The sequence below is a fragment of the Poecilia latipinna genome, unplaced genomic scaffold, assembly GCF_001443285.1.
Source record: "Poecilia latipinna isolate Pla-1442-1.1 unplaced genomic scaffold, P_latipinna-1.0 Scaffold406, whole genome shotgun sequence".
Lineage (NCBI taxonomy): Eukaryota > Metazoa > Chordata > Actinopteri > Cyprinodontiformes > Poeciliidae > Poecilia > Poecilia latipinna.
In genome coordinates this window covers 262,142-286,086 of record NW_015113022.1, presented here as the reverse complement: position 1 = coordinate 286,086, position 23,945 = coordinate 262,142, and the positions used below count along the sequence as shown (strand labels likewise).

Below are 23,945 nucleotides of genomic sequence, written 5' to 3'. Positions count from 1 at the left end.
ATTTAGAGGGAAATATACAAGATTTCCACAGTTATGTTTATAGTGCAGGGAACTTCTTTTGTTGTTGTTACACCTTGTTTGTGTGGCGCTTCTTGAAGCTTTTCCTCTATTGGAAAAGGGCATCATCAATAAAGATATATTGATTGATATATTGATTGAAAAACTGTATTCTGTTGTATTCTGTGTGGCAGGAAGCCAAGAAGAAATATGACAAAGAGACAGAGAAATATTGTGCAGTGCTAGAGAAGCATTTGAGCCTTTCAGCAAAGAAAAAAGAGTCCCATCTACATGAAGTAAGGACATTTGTCTACGTCTGCATCTCTTGAGTTTCTCCTTCTGTCCCTGTGATTTACCACTTGTGTGCATCTTATTTTCTGTTTTAGGCGGACAACCAGGTGGATCATGTAAGGCAACATTTCTACGAAGTTTCTCTGGAGTACGTCTTTAAGGTGCAAGAGGTCCAAGAGAGGAAGATGTTTGACTTTGTGGAGCCTGTAAGACAACACTGCATTTTGTTATTTACCTTTAACTGTTCCTTTAACTTATCTGCTGAATGTTTTGCATTACACCTTGACATGTCTTCTTTTGGTACCAAAAAATGATTGAGTTTTAGTTGAGGGCATCTCAGCTGTGGTTTTTGAAGATTTAAAAGAAAGTTGTTGCCCACATTGCTGAGAAAAAGTGTTTTTATTTTTATTTGCCTGCTCATCTTATTCCCTCTTTGTTGTTGTTGGACGTTGGTTCAGCTGTTGGCATTTCTTCAAGGCCTGTTCACCTACTATCATCATGGCTATGAGCTGGCAAAGGACTTCAACCACTTCAAAACTGATCTCACTATCAGCATACAGAATGTAAGAACCCAAAAACAAACATACATGTATTAGACTTTTGTTTAGATGTAGTTGGGACTACAGATCAATTGAAATCCTTTTTGTATTGTTTGTTTCCAGCTGTTTGGTGTCCTGTAAGCAGTTTTTAATTGTTATGCCATAACAAAGCTATATTTGTTCTGAAGTCATGACTGTAAATGTATAGAATTTGCCTACATGATATTACCAGGAACTAAAGGCTTTGATTGAAGTTTCTCTCTCTAAATGCTTTTGAATGTGATTCTGCCTGTGTGAAGTTTCCTGTGGGCATAATTTGATAGAAAACAAATCAGATAATGTTTAATCAGTACAGATTTTGCTTCTTGTGCTTGTGCGTACAGACAAGGAACCGTTTTGAGAGCACGAGGTCTGAGGTTGAGAGTCTGATGAGGAAGATGAAGGAGAACCCTCATGAGCACAAGAGTGTCAGCCAGCACACCATGGAGGGCTACCTGTTCGTCCTGGAGAAGCGTGAGTAAAAGCCCACCTCGGTTTCTGCTTACAGAAACCACCTCGTATCTGTGACCTGACAGCAGCCAAGGCTTCCTGTGGTTTCCATGGTAGCACATTTTATCCCTGAACCTGGACCTACTCAGCTTTTCTTTCTTTTTTTTTTTTTTGCTGCTATTGTTTAACTTCTGTCCATCTCTGTCTCTTTGAACTTTTCTCTTTATTCCTCCGCCCTCTTGTCCTGTCTGATGCAATCATTCATCTCAGCTCTTGTTCCTTATTTCTCAGGTTCCTTTGTTTCTACCTGGGTGAAGTACTACTGCACTTACCACCGTGAGCCCAAGAAGTTCGCCATGGTTGTGTTTGACCCCAAATCAGGGGGAAAAATGGTGAGTGTGTCACTCACCAATCAGGGTTCTTGTCCTCATTTTAAACCACAGTCTGCAATTTGTTATGTAATAGACCAACACAGAGTAGCACTTCACTTTGAAGCATAAAAACTTTAGCAATAAATTTTCAGTCAGAAATATAGAGCGTCAATTAATCTGCAGCTTCAGAAAGAGCGAAGTGATTCATCTTTGCTTCACTTTACTTCATCAAGCTAACCTCCATCACCATGTGAAATGCTTGTTTAGTTGAAATACCTGTTTGTGTGAATGTTATTATTGGACTACATTGATCAGGGTGAGGAGGAGAGTTTCATCCTGAAGTCGTGCACCAGGAGGAAGACGGAGTCCATAGAAAAGAGGTTCTGTTTTGATGTCGAGGCCATGGACAGGTTAGAGTTTGTTGTTTGATCACCTGCTTCACCTTTTTAAATGACAAGGTACTGAAACCATTTTCCTTTCACCTACTCATCTGTTATCATTTGGCTTTATTTATACTGACAGGTGGATCTAAAACAACTTGAAATATCATTGAGACATGTATTTATTTTCACAATTTAGTTCAAAAAGTAAAATTATTACGTATGCAAACTGAAATAGCTAGTGTTTATTTCTGCTACGTTTAATGGTTTTTACTCATAGCTGCAAAAACTCAGGATTAAACAAATAAGAAAGGAATATTTTATAATTTTTCACAAATTCTTAAATGATATTAGCTCCATAATTCTGTTAATCTTGCAGTAGTACCTGTTGGCTGTGTACCTTTTTCTACCATACTTTTTCCTTCCACTCAACTCTCCATTAATATCCTTGAATGCAGCACTGTGTGAACAACCTGCTTCAGTTGTAGTGACCGTTTGTGACTTTCCAAACAGTTTTTCACCTGAAATCACAAAAATCATTCACATTTTCTAAGAAACAGAATATTGGGATTCATTATGACCTAGCCTAATGTAATCTAACTAAAGTAAGCACTTAAAAATATTGTTTTGTTGAATCTTTATGAAAGAGTTTTTCATTTTTAACTGATTTGAATAATTAACCTGCTGATGTTCTTATTTATTGAGCTGAACCTGTATATTAGATCAACACAATTTAACAAAGCTGATTTCCAACTTTAGGTTTTGCTGTGTTGTAATTTGCCCCCACAGACACATGAGGGTGCTATTGGCTTAATCAAGAAGAAACCTGGTGGCTGCGCTGTCCTTCCTCTAGCTCTTCCACATTTTCCTCTACATTACCTCCTAAAACTCCTTTTGCATTTCTTCCCTTTTAAGTCTTTTTGATTGGTGTTTTCATACTGTTTTTACATTTTACAAAGTATAAATGCTTCTAAAGGAAGAGTCTCTGTCTCTTGTGGCTTAACAACTTTTTTAAAAAAAACTTTGGACTGTACAAACTGATAATATAGTTTCCAAGTTTTTCACCTTAAATCTCCACCACTATTAGAACAGACTGAGAAGGTTTACTTACCTAGCAGCAGAGGCGGCAGGATGTGTCTGCTTTCTGGTCAGAGTTCGTCTGGATGAGTGATGTCCTGTATTGGGGCAGTGGATCATGATTGGCGCAGAGCGTGGGAGCAAGAAGAAGATGAATGCTCTCATGCTGACAGAGTGACTAGAGCAGGATTGATTGTGAACTTGTAAGAAGGCAGAGACAGATTTAGCTAATGGGACTGTGTGAGTGACAGAGATGTGAGAATACACAACGAGCGCTGCTCCCCTCAGAATGATTCGTCTTCTCTTCGTGGATTAATGAATTCTTGCTAGCTGATGAATATTTCAGGGAACATACATCATCTGCCTCTGATCCTTTTATGGTGAAAAATCTGATCTGAGCAGCTGATCATCAGATTTCAGCAGATTAGCATCAGAACTCTCAAGCGTGCAACAGAACACGTTTGCAATTGGGGGGGAAAAAAATAAAATTTTCATATTCAAATCAGTCTGAAAGTTTTTTTTAAAGGTGTTTTCTTTTTTTTAACTTCTACAGAGTTTTGCAAATAAAATGTCATGATTACAGGTATACTTTACTTATAAGGCATTTGTTCCTATGCAAAATGTGGTATTTGGATGTGCTCCTTCATGTGCATTTGGCCAGTACTGGGAAATTTGTTGATCTAATAGCCTCTAACTGAAAATGTTTGCCACTTACCATAAAATTTAAAACGCTAATGTCCCTTGTGTGTTTGTGTGCGTGTGTGTGTGTGAGTGCAGACAAGGCATAATCACCATGCAGGCTCTGTCTGAGGAGGATCGCAGGTTGTGGATGGAGGCTATGGACGGTAGAGAACCGGTAGGTTACCATGGTTACTAGTTTGTGCTTATATGACAAAGACAAACAGTGATGGAGACAAAGGAGGAGAGAAGGGGACGTCATGTCCTCTGAGCTTTTGTGAAACTTTTCCACATGTACAACAAATGGTTTAGTTTAGGCTTACAAACTTTACGTTTTGCTACGTTTAACTGTTTTAGTGCTGCTCTCTGCGCCCACATTCAGAACCGTTCGTGTCTCGACACCTCCCTCATGTCCGCATGCAAACGGGCAAAGGTAATTGACACCACGCAAGCTGGAACGTGCAGCTGCAGAACTCAGGAGACCCGTCGAAAAATAAAATGTGCTTGTGTTTTCTACCTCATCTGTAAAGCCACCTTTGATGTTTGGGCATGTTTGTTTTGTAACTGTTATAGTTTAATCAGTTCAATCTGATTGAGTATTACAGCAGGACAAAGCCACCCTTGAAAAATAAGTTTCTAACATAAGCTTTATTTTCAAATTTTTATCCATTTAGTTTTTTTTTTTTTATGTGAAAAGCTTAGGAATGTTCACTTTATTTTAAAAAGGCTTTAGTTCAGCTGTGCTTATTTGTGTCTATTCAACTTGTTTGTTTCAGTCAATAATTCCAGTCTGTAAATGGGCAAAACTTGTAGACATACCCCAAAGGATGTGCAGCTGCAATTGCAGCAGATTATGCTATGTATTGACTCGAGGCAAACCTAAATATAACTGCATGTCACACTTCTTTTTATGTGTATTTATAGAAGTGTTGAAAACCGCGCATCATTTATGCCTCACCTCGCAGTTATCCACTGCTTTGTGTTAGTTTGTGATAGTAAATCCCTCTTAAGTACACGGGTGTTTGTGGAAAATGTTCAAGGGGTGTGAAAATGTTTTCAGCACCCTTTGAAACTTGAAAGTTTGAAATTGCTGACTTAAGCCCTTTTTGGACTGACCTTCCCCCATAATGTGGGCAGTGTACACAATAATACCCTCGGAGTACTTTTCAGAACATTTATTCAACACATATTCGCATGGATGTGACCTTACCTCATTACTGTAGATAAACCATTGATTATTTACACAGTTGTTTTCATGAGTCACATTACTACCTCAACCTCTTTTTTGAGATAAAACCAGAAACTGTCAAATTTTTACCGTTGCCTTTGTAAAAAGCAAAACCATTTAAGTGCATACATACTCAACCTTGAGTGTAAATTACTTTATCAAATAAAATAAATGTCTTATGAATAAAAGTCCTTTACTTTTGCTATAGATAACACACAAAAGCAATCACTTTCTATTTTTCTGTGCAGATATGGCTAATTGGATTTACAGGGTGTTCTAAAACCAAAATTAAATGTGATGTCTGGATGCATTTTCTCAATAGCATATACATATTAATAACCTGTTAAATATTTTGCATTTGCACCAAGAGGGGAGGTTTGCTAGAAAAAGTTTTATTCATGAAAAAGAATAACTTCTTCTAATTGTTCTCTTGTTTTCAGGTGTACAATCTCAACAAAGACAACCAAACTGAAGGCAGTAAGTTGATCAGTTTCAACATTTATTTATACAAAGGGTTTGGAGATTAATATATTTGAACTGGAAACACATTTTTAACCTTGATGCAGTGAGATGCTTCTCGTGTCTAAACAAACGTGTTGAAAAGCACAGTTCAGTTGTGAGAAAAAACAAAAAAAAACATCAGGCTCTTTCAGCTGGCCTCAGGGTGGGATTTAGACACGTTCGTCTGAACTCAATGGTTGCTTTGTCCATTTGTCAGAACACATCTGGATTTTGCTCAGCTGTGAACCTTTAAAGTGGAGTTCTTAAATGTACGACAGAGAAAATGGACCCAATTAGCAAAAGTAATGTATTAAAGTAAAGTTTTCTTTTTCTTACATACACAAAAAACTCCCTATATACTACACATTCATATAGCTTTAATATAAATTAAACCTATATATATGTATATATGAGGCAAACTGAAAAAAGTAATGCCATTACTTTAGGGAGAGCAAAGTTTTGGAGTAAAGTAAAATAAAAACATGTGATGTGATGACAGATGAGTGCTTAGGAGTAAAAGAAAATAGGCGACCATTGATGCTTTTCTCCTGTGGGGTTGTTTAATCTGGTCAGGTTTCGGTTCTTAGTTGGAGGAAAACTGAGATAGACGGCCTGCCTGAATACTGCGATTGAACAGATTTTTAATTTTCCTAAAAATATTTAGGAATGCAATTAACTTTTTGCAGCTGTCCAACTCTCCGAGTTTGAAATCAAGCTCTTAGCCCAAAAGACAAGCTTGAAAGGAGAAGAAATGTTTTCAAAGTGTATAAAAATCTAAAGTAGGAAGAGCCTGTCGTCATGTATTTTTTTATAAGCTGCTAATCGCTTCATGATCCTTGTTTGTCTCTCATCAACAGTGGCCCAGCTGGATGTTACTGGGTTCAACGTCATGAAAAAATTCATCTACGCTGTGGAATCTCGAGGTATAATGTTAACAGTATATCTGTTTGGTTGATCTCCTGCTTAATTCATGTGGTTTATTTTACTTTTGCATATATTTAGTTGACATCTGCTTGCCCCATTTGGCATGGATTTTTTTATTTTATGTTTATTTCAGGAAAGTGCTTCATGTAAAAATCCATTTATAAAATGTTGTTGAGCTCCTAAAGTAGCTCTGAGAAGTCTTAGAAAAGGGATACAACTTTGTAAATCATTACTCCATTATATTTGGTGCACATTATCTATTTACTGAGCCTTTCATCAAGCTGTACCAAAACAGATGTAACTGTCAAACAAAACCAAACAATGAAAATAAATGTCCATGAACCAGTAAACACTGAGGGAATTAAAACTGTGGATTTGATCCAGGTATACTAACAGAATGACACTATATATGTAAATAATGGTGTTTCTATTGTTGGAGTAACACTTGTATGTACTTAGCGTGGCATCCTTGACTTTGCAAGTCATGTTGAAAAAGTTGAAGTCTGGCACGAATGAAATTGAAGCTACCACCTTATGAGTATATGTCTCTTTGATGTTTCTGGACACTCCTGGCCTTCAGATGTTCCCTAAAATGTCACAGTAAAGGTCTGCATGTTAAAAACGAAAAAAAACCACCACCTTATTTCATCCAATGCCCTTAGAGCATCTGTTGCTGCCTTCTTTATGCCTCTTCACTCTTCAGGAGAGACATTCACACTGTGTATGATGATGTCATTTGTTTCTAATTATTTAAGTACATTCAGTTTGGATGGTGAAATGAGCTGAAATGTACTAATAAAGTAATTTATTACAATAAATTCTGATTGGCCTTGTTTAGATTCATCACAATTTTGCCTTACAATTTTCCCCTCCACATGGGGCAACCCAAGGTGAAGATCAAAGCTGGAAATGGGGTGTGTTTGCTAAATGCTAAGAGATTCAGCTGAAATTGTGTACTTTGACTTCATTACTAAAATATTGAACTCTTCAACAACAACCTCTCCAAATTAGTTTGGGAATCAAAGTATGAATATCTGGAGAAGCCCCTCATGCTCACTGTTAGGTACGGTGTAGAGTAAATCATACTGCGGGCCTGTTTCCCTTCCCTAGGCTCTAGGGACCTTGTTAGAGCGAATGACATTCTCAGCTCTTGACATTGTTACTCCAATAAATTATATATTTATTTTGTGCTTGTAGGACATTATGGGTGCAACTATTTGTGAAGGTTTCTGTACCTTAAAAGGCAAATTTAACTATAAAATAGAAAAAAATACAGTTTTTTGTGTTTCAGTTTACTACATGAGATCTACTGAAGAACGGTCAACCTTCTATATACCTTGTTTAATAATTACCTAAAATGTCTGCAGCATGACTTCCTTATTTCATCTCTGCGTCTTCAGGTATTGATGAGCAGGGTCTGTACAGAATCGTTGGCGTAAGCTCCAAAGTACAAAAACTACTGAGCCTGACTATGGGTAAACACTGAAACACACACATAAAAGCATGTACAAATCCATTTCGGGGAAACTGAGTCGTATCTTTGTATTTCAGATCCTAAGACGTGTGCTGATGTGGAGCTGGACAACCCAGAGTGGGAGATTAAAACAATAACGAGTGCCATCAAGCATTATCTGAGGTGTGTGTGGCAAAAATGGGCTCATTTCATTTATATCTCTTTAATAACTGGACACTCTTTGCTTGAGACGGCCTATTTCAATTGCTTAATTAGCTGAGTAGATATTGGTTTACGTGACATCTTCTGTTTTCCAGGATGCTGCCTGCGCCTCTCATGACGTACCAGTACCAGAGGAGTTTCATCAAAGCTGCCAGTAAGTCTCTTCTTATTGTGCACCTCATTTGCCTCCCAAATGCTCATGAAAACAGGACAGACAGTTATTAAAAAAAAAAAAAGGATACACAAAGTCCTACAAAGAGCAATCCAGTGGCTGACTTTTTGGTTTGTTGCTGATTTCAGATGAAATCCTCTTGAATCGTCCCAGATAGTTTTGGTACGGATTAAGCATGGATTTTGATATTTTCATTGTAATATGTGAGTTTTTTTCCCCTTATTATGTTTTAGGAGATGCTTAGATGAGTTTAAAACACAGCAGCATATGAACCAGCATATGAAGGAGATAAATGGGGATTATTTTAGCCTTCTGGTTCTTTTTTTGTGATGTCTGTGATGCAGATTCCCTCCAGCCTGCGTGTGTGTGTGTGTGTGTGTGTGTGTGTGTGTGTGTGCTTGTGCAGATGACAAGTATACAGATTCAAATTTGACATGAAGGACAAAAGCCACGGGCTGCTGAACGTAATGGTACAAACTAGCTGAAGTCTATTTTTTGGGGTTATTTATTGCAAAAGCCCAACTTAAAAAAATATCTGCTTCATATGTAGAGCACTTATTGAAGGGAAAAAAAACTTGGCTTATTCTGCTTTTTAAAAGATTGATTATCACAACTGTCCAACAGCCAAAGCAATCGTTTCAGCCCAGTGCATTCCTCGCCTGCTGCTGCTGGGATACAAAATAAACTCTTACAAGCAGAGGCTGGTCCACATTTTCTTCCACAAGTCATCAGAACCATCAGATCCGCTTGGATTTTTATAGAAATTTGAAGTGTACAGTCAAGATTTTATAATTTTAATTTGTTATAAAAAATAGTATTGTCATCCACCTGAAGTGATAGATGAAGAAAGGAGAGCGTCAATCAGTGAAGCAGCCTAAATGTCTGTGGTAGCTCTGGAGGAGCTGCAGCTACAGTGAAATGCCTCAGATAAAGACCTATTTCTGTGTTAGTATGGCTCAGTCAAAGTCCAGACCCAAATCCACCTAACATAACCGTTTACTGATGCAGCCCATCCAATATGACTGAGTTTCAGTACAAGCAAAAATATCATCTCTAGGTTGTAGAGACATTCCCTAAAAGACTTATTGCTGTTATGGCTGTGAAAGGCAGGTCTGCAAAGTAATGACTCTGTGGGGTGGTTGAATACAAATGCATGCCACACTTTTCAGATCATTATTTATGAAAAAAAAGAAAGAAAAAGAAAATCATTTATCCTAAGACGAAGGTCTGTGGTTGGAAGTCGACAGTATGTGAAAATGTTACAGTGGACATGAATATGTTTCAAATCAGTGCATGTTTATATGCTCTTCTTTCTCATTTTTTTCTTTTTTTTACTTTATTTTTTAAAAAGTAAGATAAAGTGTATTTTATTTTAATTGAGTTTGGCTGAAAAGGATGGGCAGACAGGTCTTGTATGTTTGACTGTTAATCCTTTGGAAAGCTCAGTTGCAATGGGAATGAACTCCAGGAAATAACTCTGTGTCCCTGGCAACACTGCCAGGAAGCAGGTCCATATATAGCCAAGCCAACCAGAGAGAGAATAAAAAGGCTGTTTCTATATGTTTGTCTGTGGTAGGCTTGTGGAGTTTCAGTGATATTTAAATGTGGAACTTTCCTCCACGTAAGGTTTGGAATCGCTGTTGTTTGATTTCCCTATATTAAAATGTTGCACTATTTTTGCAAAGCCTCTGGTTATGTTAGATTTTGCATGGCACGAATCGGCACATGGAAGAATGCGGCTGAGTTCTCATATTTTTTTGTCTCCTGGCTCATCCCAGAAGAAGCAGCAGAGCGCTATGAGGACGCTGTCCTGGTTTGAACTCCCACTGCAGACTCCTCCCTCACTCCTTCTCTCTTTCACATCTCAGCCACTTCCTCCCACCACCACCGCTCATTTTGCTCCTCCTCAAGTTTCCTCTTTGTTTACTCTCATCCTGTGTCAAATATCAGATTTAGACAAAAAAAAATCTGATATTTTTTGTCTCTTTCTGTTTTTTTTGAAGTAAAAGAAAGAGACATTGTGGGAACTGGTTTGGTGTAGAAGGAAGGGAAAATGAAGAGGAAGGGGAGGAGGAGTAGAAGGTGTGGTAGGATAGAATCTGACTTCTAATTTCTGTCTTTTGTGCTCACTGACAGGAGAATATCAGTTTATTAACTTTACTGGGTGCCTACATCTGCTTGTAACATGTTTTTCCCATGAACCTTTTCACTTCCTCTGTACACTTTAACTAATATGATTCTTTCCTAATATTTTTCTGTGAGGTTACACTTTTAAACCCTCCAAAACCTAAGCAATCAATTTATGATAGTGTTTTATATTAAATTGAGTGAAGAAATGAGAAATAATACAGTGGCAGTAGAGAACCTCTTGGCAATCAGTTGGTCTAACAAGTTTGGATTTTCCTATTAAACAAATATTAACTGATAGCTATCTTTTAAATCATCGCTTGGTTTCACCTGACAGGTGAAAGGATTTTTATTTTGCTCTTGGCTTTAGAGAATGGGTGAGACACAGTCGATGCTTGATCAAGCGATACCTCTAAAATTGTTGACTAGTGCCTTTAAAACATATTTAAAATGCAGTCGATGCCTTTAACTCAGATTGAATGTTGTTCTTGACGGTTCTGAGACAGAGAGGTTATGGGACTTTATCTGGAGAATGTTTTGTCAGAGGAATCAGCTCCTCTAAATGGAGCAGTTTTTAAAATCAGCTTGGTGGTGCTTATGGCATCTTTGTAAGCATCTGTGATGGCATCTTATCTCAGATGCCATCTGTGTAAGTTGTTAAATAGAAAACAATGGGGGTGTACTTCTTCACTTGCTTGACACCGCTGATGTGCGTTGCCCTTTATTCTCTCCCCTCATGTCAGTTCAGAGCTGAACTCTCTCTATCCACTAATTTGTAAAGCAAATGTCTTCACGCTCTGATGGGAAAGATTTGCATAACTGAGAAACTGTGAACAGGTTGAAATTATTTCTCAAACACTTTCTGTTTTTTTCCCCACACAACTACAGTGCTGCTTTTTGTAGACAGGGCCTCACAAAAAATATTCTTATCCTTTGAACTTTAAAAAAATTTGTCATGTTATGACAACAAATGTACACATAATTTATTAATTTCTAAAAAAATATTCTTGGATCTGTTCACAGTTAAAACCATGTGAAAAAAATAATGACATACCTACAAAATTCTTATTTTTTCATTAAACAATGTTCATGTGTTGATGTCTGATCTAATTTTCTTTATCTCTGTGACAAAAGGATTTAATTGCATTTAAGAAAAAATAACCAGGCTGGCATTCAGTGGTAGGTTAGGATGTTTCTCCGACATGAGCACAGCCGCAGCACACCAGCAATCTTGAGCTTGAATGACAGCATGCACTAATTGTGGGAAGGATGTGAGCACCATGTACAGAAGCATGATTGACACTGTTAAGACCTTCCTCCTGGCTCTGATTGGTTGTTTCTGAGAGCGGTGTATTTCTGCAAACGGCAGCAGGACCACTGGGACAATACAGACTAACTTGATTTTTTTCACAGATTATCTGTTTCATATTCCACTATCAGGATATAATAACAGTTTTAACAAATAAGTGAAAAAATAAATATTTACAAACATTACCTACTGCAGGTTGTAGTGTTCATATTAGTTAATGACAAGTAGGTGTCATATTTTTTATCAGATGACTGCCTGTGTTGACACTGGATGTTTATTAGGACATGTTTAAGATGTCTTGCACTACTCTTCTTATACTCTCAATAATAGTTTTGGTTTATATTTTAGTCTTTGGCTTTTGCAGCATTTGACTTGATTTGGAAATACTTTTAGTGCTAAAGTATGTGAAAGAGGTTTCCAGCCCTGCAGTCGAGTCGGTGTTGCATTACTTCCTGCTGACAGCCAGATCCTGAGGGCTGATCTACTGTGAGCACTCTGTCACCTTTCTATTGACTTACAGCTGTGATGCTTTAATAACAGGTCTGTCAGCCTTAACCATCAACAAGGCAAAGTCTCCAGCAGCTCAGACCAAAGAGATGAGTGATCTCCAGCAAATTTAATAGGTTACAGTGTTAATGTAAGATTTACAGTGTTAATGTAAGATTTACAGTGTTAATGTAAGATTTACAGTGTTAATGTCAAAATTTCTATGGGTAGTTTTGATATGTGACTTGAATATTTATGCCATTTTGCCAGTTTAATAAATGCAAGTTCCATATTTTATATGCATTAATAAACACTCTTTAATGCTAAAACACCTTCATTTTTTTAGCCACTAAAATATTTATACCACATATCAACATCGGCTCAAATTGTCATATTGTTGCATCCCTAATTAATATAAACACAAATCAGGTAATGGTATGAATAATTTTGGATTTAACTTTATATCTATGTGTATCTGCAAATGCTGCTTCTAATTTCTGGTTCAATAAAAAATGTTGCCTGCTTTACTTTTGTTTTTTCAATACAACTCCAGTTTGTAAAACTTTCTTTGAGTATTTCTCACTTCTGACTAACAAATATCTTTTTATTAACAGTGCAGAGTTACATAACAATTCAGTTAAAAACTAAGAATGACAACATATCCTCTTTTTAAGCCGCAATAGCTATGTGATTTTATTTCCTTTTGTGGTCACCATAAAACATAAAAGTGCAACATATGACAGTAACACTGTTGTTAATATATTTACATTGTCAGTCAGTGAGTTAGTTTATCGGTAAATGATCTTAATAAAGAAATGCTCCTATGTGCAACAAATATATTGGGTGAAGCACTGAATGAGTTCATCATATTGTAATATTCCTGGTTCCTGGTCAGCAGCTACATAATTGGTTCATTCCTTTATATATTTTATAAAGTCCTGATGTGTCACGTCTCTTTTTCTCAAAGGAGCTCAACCATTGCTGTTATATGTGTCTTCCTTCAGAGATGGACAATCCAGAGGCCAGAGTGACAGAGATCCATGCTCTCGTTCACCGATTACCTGAGAAGAACAGACAGATGTTGGAGCTGCTGATGAAACACCTGTCCAAGTAGGTGGAGATAACATACAGGCGGAGATGAGCTGCACTCTGTTAAATTTAAATTCTGATCCTGTAATGATACCAGTGATAGTGAACCTGTGTCCTCCAGTCCGTTTGGTGGAGTCCAGTATCTCTTGATTGGTTCTGCCATCAATCCTGGGAAGAAAAAAAATAATTAGACTCAGTATAATTTCTATGTAGTTTGATGCATTGTGGGTTCTCTCATTAAAAAATTAAAAGACCATCACAAATACAGAGTTTGGTTTCTTACGATACAAAAAATCAGAAATGTAACTTTAATTAAATTTTATATGCACAGTAGATGTATTGCATGTTGAAGTTCAGGTGGCTTTACTTTAAATGTTCTAATTTGGAAGTTGAAAAATCTGACAAAACATTATCAAAATCTAGTCACTGGCCTCTCTGACCACTCCTTATAATTGCTTTTCTCCCTCACCACATAAGCAACATGTTAAATTAATACACTTTAATACTCTGGAGAAATCTATTGAATTATAAATGCATGCATTTATTGATTGCTGTATAATCAAAATGAGCCCCAGCCTAAAAAACAACTCATGGCATGACAATAGTGGCTTATGTGTGATTATTCTGCTAAAGTATTCCACTGACATTGTGTATTCAGTCTAAACCTGCATCTAAGCCCAGTGGATTTATCAGGCTTTCCTTCTGGAGCTGCAGCATGATGCAATCTGTGATAAATGGGCCATCATCCATGTTTATACTACCTGTGGGTGAGCGCATGCAGGCCTTTTGGTAGTGAGCATATTTCCACAAGCTTTGTTGGATTATAGCTGTCGATGGCCATCATCATAACCGCTTTATAGATATGGTGACTGTGTCAGAGCACACCTTTGATCTTTGCATTTTTCTGTTCCTATCAGCCTGCAGATTGACTCCATCATTGCTAAAGATGAGATAGTGTTTATATATGTAAAAGGTCAAATGCATAAATGAGTCCAACCATTTGTAAATCATTGACATAATTCAGTTCAGTCAATGAAAAAGAAATCCAGAAAGGTCAAGGTCATTTTAGTATTTTTCACTATTGTTGTGTTAATTTTTAAACCTATTTTTATTGGTAGATTCACTTGCTTTAACTAACTACAGATTGTTTTAATTGTGAAATGTATTGCAGAAGCAAAAACATTCCTTAGACAGAAAACTGCTTTGCCTTTCCCAGTCTTCCTCTCTGCCTTGTCCTTTTCTGACCTGCTGCTTGCAGACAGGCGATGCCCTCCTGTTCTCTGTGCTCTTTCAGCTTTTCTGCAAAGGTCCTTGTCAGGCTGTTGATTTACAGTGGAGTTTTATGACTTTGTGCAAGGCGACAGCTGCAGCCGGGGGCATTATCCTTTCATAGCATCAGCCCATCTGTCTGCTCCATTCTCCTGAATGCACCATCTCTTAAGTTTTAGCAGGAAATGTCTTTGAATTATGACCAAGCACCTACAAAGGAGATTAAAATGCATTGTGACCTTGCAAAATATGTCCCTGGCAAAACAGACAAAATGAAACTTTTATATTTGAAATCACATCAGTAGATTTTAGTTCGAGCATTATGTAATGGCAGTTTGGAGCTTAAGTACATATGCATTCCTAAAATACCAGTGTAAAATATTTACATATGCCAATCAGCTACAATATAAATTAAGCACCAGCAAATAGAGAACTGTATGGGTTCCACAAATAACATAATCAAAGTATAAACAGAGAACCTCAGAGGCTTTCTGTTATTATCTCACCTGGAAACTCTAACTGTGGGTCACTGGGGTCTGCAGATCTCAGAGGCCTCTTCGTAGATTCCATAGCTGAAAAGAATGTTGTCATAATGATGCTTTTATCTTTTTTAGATTTATAAACTTAGAGTGGCATGTTTGCTACTAAGCTGGCTGGCCAAGTAGGCAGCCCAACTAATGCAGCTAATATCATCTTGTGAGCCTCAAAGTGTTGCTCTAAGGAAAGAAGGATGGCAGTGTTTTCATCCATTGTTTGTAGAAAAAAAGGGAAATTCTGTGTTTTTTGGTAAGTAATTTTATAGCTTACTCTTTCACTCACTGAGGCAAAAGCTCTTTTGAATAGACAGTAAGGATCGACACTATGGCTGAAAAACATCTCGATATATTTGCTTTTCATATCAGTCAATATTAATAATTGTCAATATTGATAATTATTGATTCATCTTCTGTTTTAAACAATTCCAAATTGGTGACATGGCCTTTTCCACGTAGCCACAATTGTTTTTTCTCCCTACGATTGGCAAATTATTGTTTCTAGTTTTGAAAAATGCATTTGTTAGCTAATAAATCCAGTCCAAATTTGACCTATTCAAAGGTATGGAAAATTCCCATTATAGTAGGTGTCTTTATGAATAATGTTTTAATCCTTTCACTTTTCAACAACAATGTCATGTTGTTTAAGCAGATGGTTATCTTTTTCTCTTTTTATTTATCAAAATTTCTTGGGGGGATTCAAAAACTCACAAGAAGCAGCAGATTTCAGTTCAATAAACAATGACCTGAAATCATATCTTAGCACAGCACTAAGATATGTCAGTCTTTGTGTAATATATTTGCATTTATTTAAATGTGGTTCTTCTTTTTTTGTTGTTCTTCCTTCACAGGGTGGCCAGTCACCACCAGCAGAACCTGATGACTGTCGCCAACCTGGGCGTGGTCTTTGGGCCCACTCTGCTTCGCCCGCAGGAGGAGACGGTCGCAGCCATCATGGACATCAAGTTCCAAAACATTGTAGTGGAAATCCTCATAGAGCACCATGAGAGGGTAAGAGGAGGAGGAGGGCTGTGAGTCCAGGCATGGGCAAAAAAATTGGACAGTGAAGATTAAATTTTTATTTTTCCTCATTATTTATTGCACCTATTAGATCTAAATATGCCCACGGTAATTGTAAGTGCACTTTAAAGTCACTTGCCTCAAGCTGCTTACGCAGTTCACCATGGCAACAGTATGTCTGCATGAGAGCCTGCCATTGGACACAGTGTTCAGTCAATGAATGGAGCAAACAAGACGCTAGTAAAAGGTTCTGCCACCACATGCATACATGTTGACAGGAGTAAGAGAATGTGTGGTAAACAGATGACTCACACACACATATAACATTTATTTTTACTTACTTCATCCTTTTGAGAGTCAGCAGGTGAAATTTCTGTAAGATGTAACACCAAAATGATTATATATAACTGAGCAATTAAAAGTTTCAACAAAAACCCTGTTAGATTTCATCATTGCCACATTCTTAAAAAAAAACTGAATATGATGAACTTTGATAAATAATGTAATGTATCATTATTTTTCAAAGATTTGAAAGGTCAGGCTCTTTAGGTACTAATTGACTTAGTAATTCCTCTTAGATCTGCAGGTTTAGTAACTCATGGTGGAACCAGCAACAACGTTTTTGCAAAACCTTTTTTTGATCAAAGCAGTTTTTTCTGTGTGAGACATTAGGATGTGGAATTTGAAACTGATCCCAGTCTGGCACATTTTTCGATTAAGACTGAAGGAGTTTCTTAAAGACCAGACTTGTAGTCATGTTTAACAGCCAGCCCATGATGCTGCTATGATGGTCTTTTTTATTGTGATCAGTTTTAACTTTATGTTAGAGTTTATTTTTTGACATTTTGCTTTGCTATGTTGATTTATTGTGCTTTAAATTGTTTTATATAACTAAAAGTCCATCGGGCGATGTGCATTGCAAATTAACTAAGGCTAAAAAGGTTATAGTGTTCTGCTTACGTTTATGCTTAACACTTGTTCCTATGCAAATAAAGAAAGAAAATTAAAAAAATTAACATGAATTAAACTACAACCGCTAAATACGTTGAACTTAGCAGTTGTAATGTGCAAAACTCTCACACGATTGTATTTTGCAGTTTGTTTTTCAGCTGACATGTTGATGACTTATGTAACTTCTAGTTTTCTCAAACCCAACCAGTTTGTTCACATTGCTTTCTTTATATAGCTTTTGGTTTTCAAGCAGACCATGCCAAGATAAACATTGCTTTTTAATCTGCAAACTATCTGCGGAAGGTTTTATAAGACTGTAAGGTTAAATTGTTCATTCCGATTTCCTTAGAGCTTTTTGTTTACACAGATATTCGGGGACGTGCCCAATTCGACAGGCAATTCAACAAACATGCAGCTCGACCAGTCGAGGAGGAGAAGCACTGAGGGCAAAGCACCGTCCTGCAGTGAAAGGCCTCTCACGCTATTCCACACACCGACACATTCTCAGACAGGTGATCCCCCATGCCCAAAAATAACACATTTTTATACTGTTCACCTTTTACATACTTTATATATTTTCTCCTTAAGCACTCTTATTGCATAAAAGTGTCAGCTTGCACTTGTATTTGAATTATGTGACCATGTTAGATACACACAAGACAAGGATTTAGTTGGTCTATGTAAACTAGAAGTCACACTGCTCAGTCAGGATTTTTACCATTATAGCAGCAGAAAGTATGTAAATCATGCTTTATTTTTGTAGGTGAAAAGAGGAACAGTGTTGGCAACACCCCAGCTGCTGACACACAGCACCCGGTGTCTTCCTCTACAAACTGTAACAGCAGCAGCAGCAGCAGCAGCAGCAGCACCGGCAGCCACAATAAAACCCCCAGACACAGCCTGACCAGCAACGATGGAGAGCAGGACGGCCGAAAAATCCGACCCAGTTCACTGTGAGTCATAATGTCTTGGATATACAGTTTCACTATGCAGCTCCTTACACTGTTCCTTATAAAAGTATTTACACACCTAAACTTTTTTTTACATTTTGTCATGTTGGGTGCACAATATTCTAGCTTTAATATGACCAATCTATGCCTTCAATCATGGAAACTCGTAATTTATCCAAGTTTTATCTCATAAATATAACGTTAATCTTAATTCACATTTTTTGGCATAAATGTACTCCCCATGCCTATTTTTTTCTCTTATCTACTGTGGCCCTAATATTTAGTTTGCTCTTCTTCTGTAGAAGAAAAATATTTTATTCTGCCTAATGTTCCATGTAATTTATTTTTTTTATTTTTGCTTAATTTCATTTCACACGACCCTCACCCCACTTTTCCCTCCTCTCCCAAAAAGCAGCATGTGGCCAAAATTCTCCAAGTCTGTGTGAACAAACAGCAGAGGGTTTTATGTTGGAGCTAAGCATAGCTGCTGAGTTATTTTCAGCTTCACCACTATCAACCACAATGTTCACCCTATCCTTTGTGGACAGAAACTGTCTTTCTAAAGCTGTCGGTCTCTTTACTGAGGTGTGAATGTTAAAAAAGCTGCCAAAGCAAAGATAGAGCTGATAAAATGCTTGTGCTCCTGGCAGGGTTTCCTTTTGTAGAATCAGTACCATACGGGAGAGATGTGGTGTGTGAGCTAACTTACAAGCTCACACACAAATTCAATTTTTTCTTTAAAAAGAAATATTAAATGGTCATTTAACTTTGGATTCCTTGAGACCCTGAAACCAGTCACTCGGAAGATCTTTGGTTTTTCCCTTCAGTTGCTGATAGATTCATTTTGCTTTGTGGCACAATATCTATTTTGCAAAGGGAAGTTATTTCAGACAAATTACTTTCGGAAAGTCTATTGGCATCATGCATGATATAACTGTTTCCTCACATAATCTGAGCTCTGATTACATTTGACTTGATAAAAATAATTGAAGAAGAAACATAAACAGCCATATTAGATTTTCTGCAATATTCAGCCGAGTGGCTGAGACCGTGAACAACCAAACAAACTGCTGACTTGTGGATTTGAAATTCCTTGTTAATTGCTCAATGAAGCTGCCCCAAATGCAGCGACTGGTGCTGAGAGCAGCTGGCTGGAAAACTGCCAGAGTCCTGGAAATCTCTGTCTGCCACAGTCTGAGCAATATGAGGATTTCTGATTCTGGATCCAATTGTTTTCAAGAAGGACAATTTCACACAGCGTATGTAAAAAGACAACAAATGGGATTTGCATGTCAGTGATGTAATGGGCTACACCAGGGCTGGATCTGAAGATGCTCCACTCCCACAGCTTTGTCTGAAAAGTCCCAGCAGGTTTTTTACAGGAAGCTGAAAGAAATGTGGTCACAGCAGAAAGTAGTTCAAACTAAAGGATCAGGCTACCAAGCATCACAACCTACATGTAGCAACGGGGGAGCAAATATGAATGGAATGTCAAGGATAGCAGCAGCAAAAAGTTTACAGAAAATAGCATTAATATGGAGGAATAAAAATGTCTCTGCTCTCCCACAATGCACTTGGTGGAAGGTTGTGCTGTATCAAGGCAATATCTGCACTTGTTTTATTCGTTAAATGTTTTGGCCAACTTAGCACCTTTTGCAAACAAAACTTGGACTATGAGTTTTGGTCTGTGTGTTTACTGTTTTGAAAACGTGGAGTCATCGAGGAAAAACTGAAAACGTACAATTTAAAAACTTCCTACAAATATTAATAGGTTTTAATAAGGCTTTTTAAAGGCTTGTAGGCCTCTAAAGCATCCCAGGAAGAGGAACTTACTTTTTGTAGCTGATGAATAAAAATGGAAAAAAAAAAAAAAGTATTAAAAAACTTTTTTAATTCAGTAGTAATTCTCTTTCCTACCATTGGTTTTGTACAAGACTCATACTTTGTTGTAGTTTATTTGTTGTCACTTTGTCATTTGTGTTTTGTGTCTGTGTACGGGTGGCTGCCTGGGCACATTTGACTGACTCCGCTAATGAGACATTAAGAAGAGAAAGAGTGTTTACAGATGGATTTATTGGCACTAGCTGGTAGTTGGCTCATGTGTTACTTTAGACTTTTAGGGCTGATGTAAGAGGAGCTTGGTCTGCCATAGCTCTCATAATGTCCTTGCTGCAGCTGCCTCTGGTTTGTAATCTAACCATCTTTTTTATTTGCCTCTGTGTGGGGCCTTCCTCTGAAAGTTACACAGATGATTGCTTCACATACTCTTTTATCATTTGCTGTTCTTTTATTATTATTGGTTTTGAGATTTTAAACTAAAAGCACCTCTTGTGTGTTTCCTTTTTTCTGTATTACTGTGTCAGTTTTCATTCAGTTGTGGTAAAAGCATTGTATTTTTTTGCTCATAGGTAATAATAGCCTTTCCCCCTAGTTCTGATTAACAAACAATATGTTGCACCTTCCTTGTCCATTCATGGCATGCTTCCCTAAAGCGTTTTCTACAAACAATGAAATCTCAAAGATGAAAAGGCTTTAGGAAAATTTCTGTCATGTAAAGGATAATGCACAAAAGGCTTCCTGCAGTTGTCAGTGTTGCATTTGCAAATTGTTTCCTCGTGACTCTCCAAATTTTTATTGATGGCTGTTTTAACAGTAAACGTAAAAGGTAACCACAGTAACAGTCTCGAAGCATGATGCATAATCTGTTCTTGCTTTAGTGTGAGTTCATCAACAACATGCGGCACCAGAGTAGATGGACAGCATGGCAAATTTATTGGTGACAACTGACAGCTTGCTCAGATGGAAGTGAATTATAGTTTTCAGTGCCATAGTGATGGACCTCTTGAAAATGAGATTACCATACAGTCTTCCATGATATTGAACACAACTGCTGTAACAGGAAGTGTAGCCGAAACATAACAAATCATGAATGCTGTCAGTTTGTCCTGTTTACTTGGTCGACTACATGTACGCTACTTAATTTGATTAAATCTGACACATAAGCAACATTTGCAACCAATAACGATCAGCTGCTTTTTTTGGACCACTAAAGATTAGTTTTTGTTTAAAATAAAATGGACTGATGGGACGCTGATAAAAACTACTTTTGTTTACAAGTTTTTCAAAAAGGAGTTGGTCGATCACCGAAGCTATTCAAGCATAAAATACCATCTCAATGAAAACATGTTGCAACAGCCCAGATATCCCCAACGCTAACGTCAGCACCCACAGTCCACATTTCTAAACAAGACTTTTTTTTTTTTTTTCCAAAGAAGTTACACAAATGATCAGAAGTTCCTGAAGCTCTTGAACGCTGAATAGGTAATTTTTTCACTTATGACAGATCCTTATTTTTAATACCTCTCCTGGTACAATTTGTATTACAATAAAACACAAAGCAAAACTATCCCTCATTAATAACCAGGCCTGCAAAACTTTTGGTTCATTTAAAAGCTTAATGAGCTGCAAAAATGCCTCTGTGGTCAGAAAAGTTACTCAGATCTCAGAGGACTAACATTTATTTGCGTTGGCTCTCTTCATTTTTTTTCCCTGTGAATGTGGATTATCTGTCTGTCTGTCTGTCTGTCTGTCTGTCTGTCTGTCTGTCTGTCTGTCTGTCTGTCTGTCTGTCTGTCTGTCTGTCATGTTGATCCATTGTGTACTTAGCATAATGCACAGTACATGCTAACTTCTGTACCAAATATTGAGAAAAGTAACTGGATAGCTAGATGTTCCACCTTGGGAAGAGAAGCAGTTCAAATAAATTTCTAAATGCTCCACACTAACATAACTGGAATTGGACTTCTTAATGACCTGGCCAGTTTAGGATGAAAATCCTGCACTATAAAAGTGGGAAGAGACAGAAACTTTTCCTTTTACAGAGTGAAACTGCTGCAGCACACTAAAAATAAGATGCATCTTACTCTCAAAGTGAATAATATACAAATAGCTCGTCCTTGAAGCCAAATGTTTTATGTTTTGATCTGTTGCAGGACTCTCTCTCATCAGATATGGTCATGAGCAAACAGGATCACTTTAAAAGCTCCTGTTCTGTTAAAGCTTTGAGATAAAATGTGACCACTGCAATTTAGTTTGCTTAACACTTTTATTCAGTGTGTAGTTAAATTTCTTTTTTATTTTCTGTCTTCAGACTCAACCCAAAGAGTCGAGGCAGTATACCAACAAGGTAGGAAGAGTCTTCCACATGTCCTCCATCACATGTAAACTTCACAGTTTACAAGCTGTAGGGAGTTGAATGTGTTTGTAGATCAAACATGTAAATTTTGCTTTTCAGTGCAATATCTCCGAGCCCCACCTCGCCCCGTTCTCCCTCCTGGCCGATGTTCTCAGCGCCTTCAAGTCCACAGCCGATCTCATCCGCTTCCAGTGACTCTTCCCCAGTTAGGTTGGTTCATGTTGGTTCTTTGTTTTGTTTTATTTCAGTGGTTCTTAACCTTTTTTGAGGTACCGAACCAACCAGTTTCATATGCACATTCACCAAGCCCCCCGCCCCCGACACAGAAAATAATTTGCGGTTTTCTGATTTAGTAATGTAATTATATTAGTTGTATTACCTCCCCCACACCACTAGAGGCAGTACCAACCCCAAAAAGATGTGACTAAGGAGCAGATTTAGACTATAGAATTTGGTCAAAACTGAGCTTTACTGAAGTAATTTAAAGACACAAGTTCAAATCCATGCTGAGAGTGGAACTCCTTCCTGCAGCACTGATTGGCTAAGCAATGTAACGTGATCCTCTGGAGCAAGTGATGGCAAAACGGGGCGTCATCACGACTTTACACAAGTGTGTCTTTACCTCCGCGGCAGAAGCTCCGCCGAACCCCTGAGACCGACTCATCGAACCCCTGGGGTTCGATCGAACCCACTGTTTTATTTAAAGCTTGCAAGGTTGCTGATCCCAGAGAAATACCAGTAAAAGTTTGTCTCTAGATTTTTTTTGGCTTAGGTCATAATTCAAAAGAAATACCAATCACTTAGTCGAACATTTTACTGAAACATTTTTATAAATCAAATACAAACATCAACTGATGCTTGTATTAGTGCATACAAATCTAGTCCAGATTTAACTAGTCTAAAAGTAAAAGGTGTTAAAATGCTATTGCTTTATTATAGTCCTCATGCCAAAAAATGGTGATATAACCTTTCACTATAACAACTAGAAGAGTTTAATGATTTGTGGGACATAAAAAAATAAAACCCAACGAAGCAAATGTTTTATGCTCAGATTTATAGGATGCTATAAAAATATAGGTCAAGTTAACAACAGCTGGTAAATATAATAGTTTTGTAAGCAGTGAGCATAACGGAATTTGGTCTCTAGATAAAGCCTCATTTATCCAGCTGTTGAGCAAAGTTTATCCGAGTCCTATTAAAGTAAATGTCTTAAATGTTTATTGGGGACATTGTTCTGTGCCCTTAAGCATGATGCGACCGCTGATCTTCCCTATGAAAGGAGATCATTCAAAAGCTAAATCAAAAGATCAGAGGTTACATCCTGGATCAAGAAAATGCTCTGAACTATTTATATACAGGTCAGACGGCACCCTTTCTTATGTAAGTCCCTCTATTTAAATTGGAATAGAAAACAGCAACACCGATTGGTTGCAGTCTCTCACCTAAACCTTGGCAGATGTACAGCATCTGAACGCTCCACATTTAAAGACTTAAGTATCTGGTGATGCCAGAGGAGCTGCTAATACCTGGTTCTCTCTGTGACTAGTTAAAACCCAAAGTAGCCTTTCACTCGGAGGAGTACCAGGTAAAGATGTATAAACCCCCTAAAAGTAGGTTTCTTCTTTTCATTTATGTCTAGTGAAGAACTTCTATGTTGATTTGGGTTTATAAATCATCAATTTCTTAAAAAAATC

General features: G+C 37.4%; 1 protein-coding gene across 1 annotated transcript in view; it reads left to right on the top strand.

Annotated features, from left to right (window-relative positions):
* Positions 1–23,945, top strand: part of LOC106950537 (rho GTPase-activating protein 26-like) — an 85,290-nt gene that overhangs the window by 56,502 nt on the left and 4,843 nt on the right. Inside the window, exons 5-22 of the mRNA XM_015037461.1 lie at positions 192–293; positions 384–494; positions 747–851; positions 1,211–1,340; positions 1,608–1,708; positions 2,003–2,097; positions 3,922–4,000; positions 5,491–5,527; positions 6,409–6,474; positions 7,876–7,950; positions 8,027–8,111; positions 8,246–8,304; positions 13,249–13,354; positions 15,987–16,146; positions 17,474–17,618; positions 17,870–18,059; positions 22,207–22,242; positions 22,351–22,461. Coding sequence (XP_014892947.1) covers positions 192–293; positions 384–494; positions 747–851; positions 1,211–1,340; positions 1,608–1,708; positions 2,003–2,097; positions 3,922–4,000; positions 5,491–5,527; positions 6,409–6,474; positions 7,876–7,950; positions 8,027–8,111; positions 8,246–8,304; positions 13,249–13,354; positions 15,987–16,146; positions 17,474–17,618; positions 17,870–18,059; positions 22,207–22,242; positions 22,351–22,461 — 1,793 coding nt within the window. The remainder of the gene's footprint in view (positions 1–191; positions 294–383; positions 495–746; positions 852–1,210; positions 1,341–1,607; positions 1,709–2,002; positions 2,098–3,921; positions 4,001–5,490; positions 5,528–6,408; positions 6,475–7,875; positions 7,951–8,026; positions 8,112–8,245; positions 8,305–13,248; positions 13,355–15,986; positions 16,147–17,473; positions 17,619–17,869; positions 18,060–22,206; positions 22,243–22,350; positions 22,462–23,945) is intronic.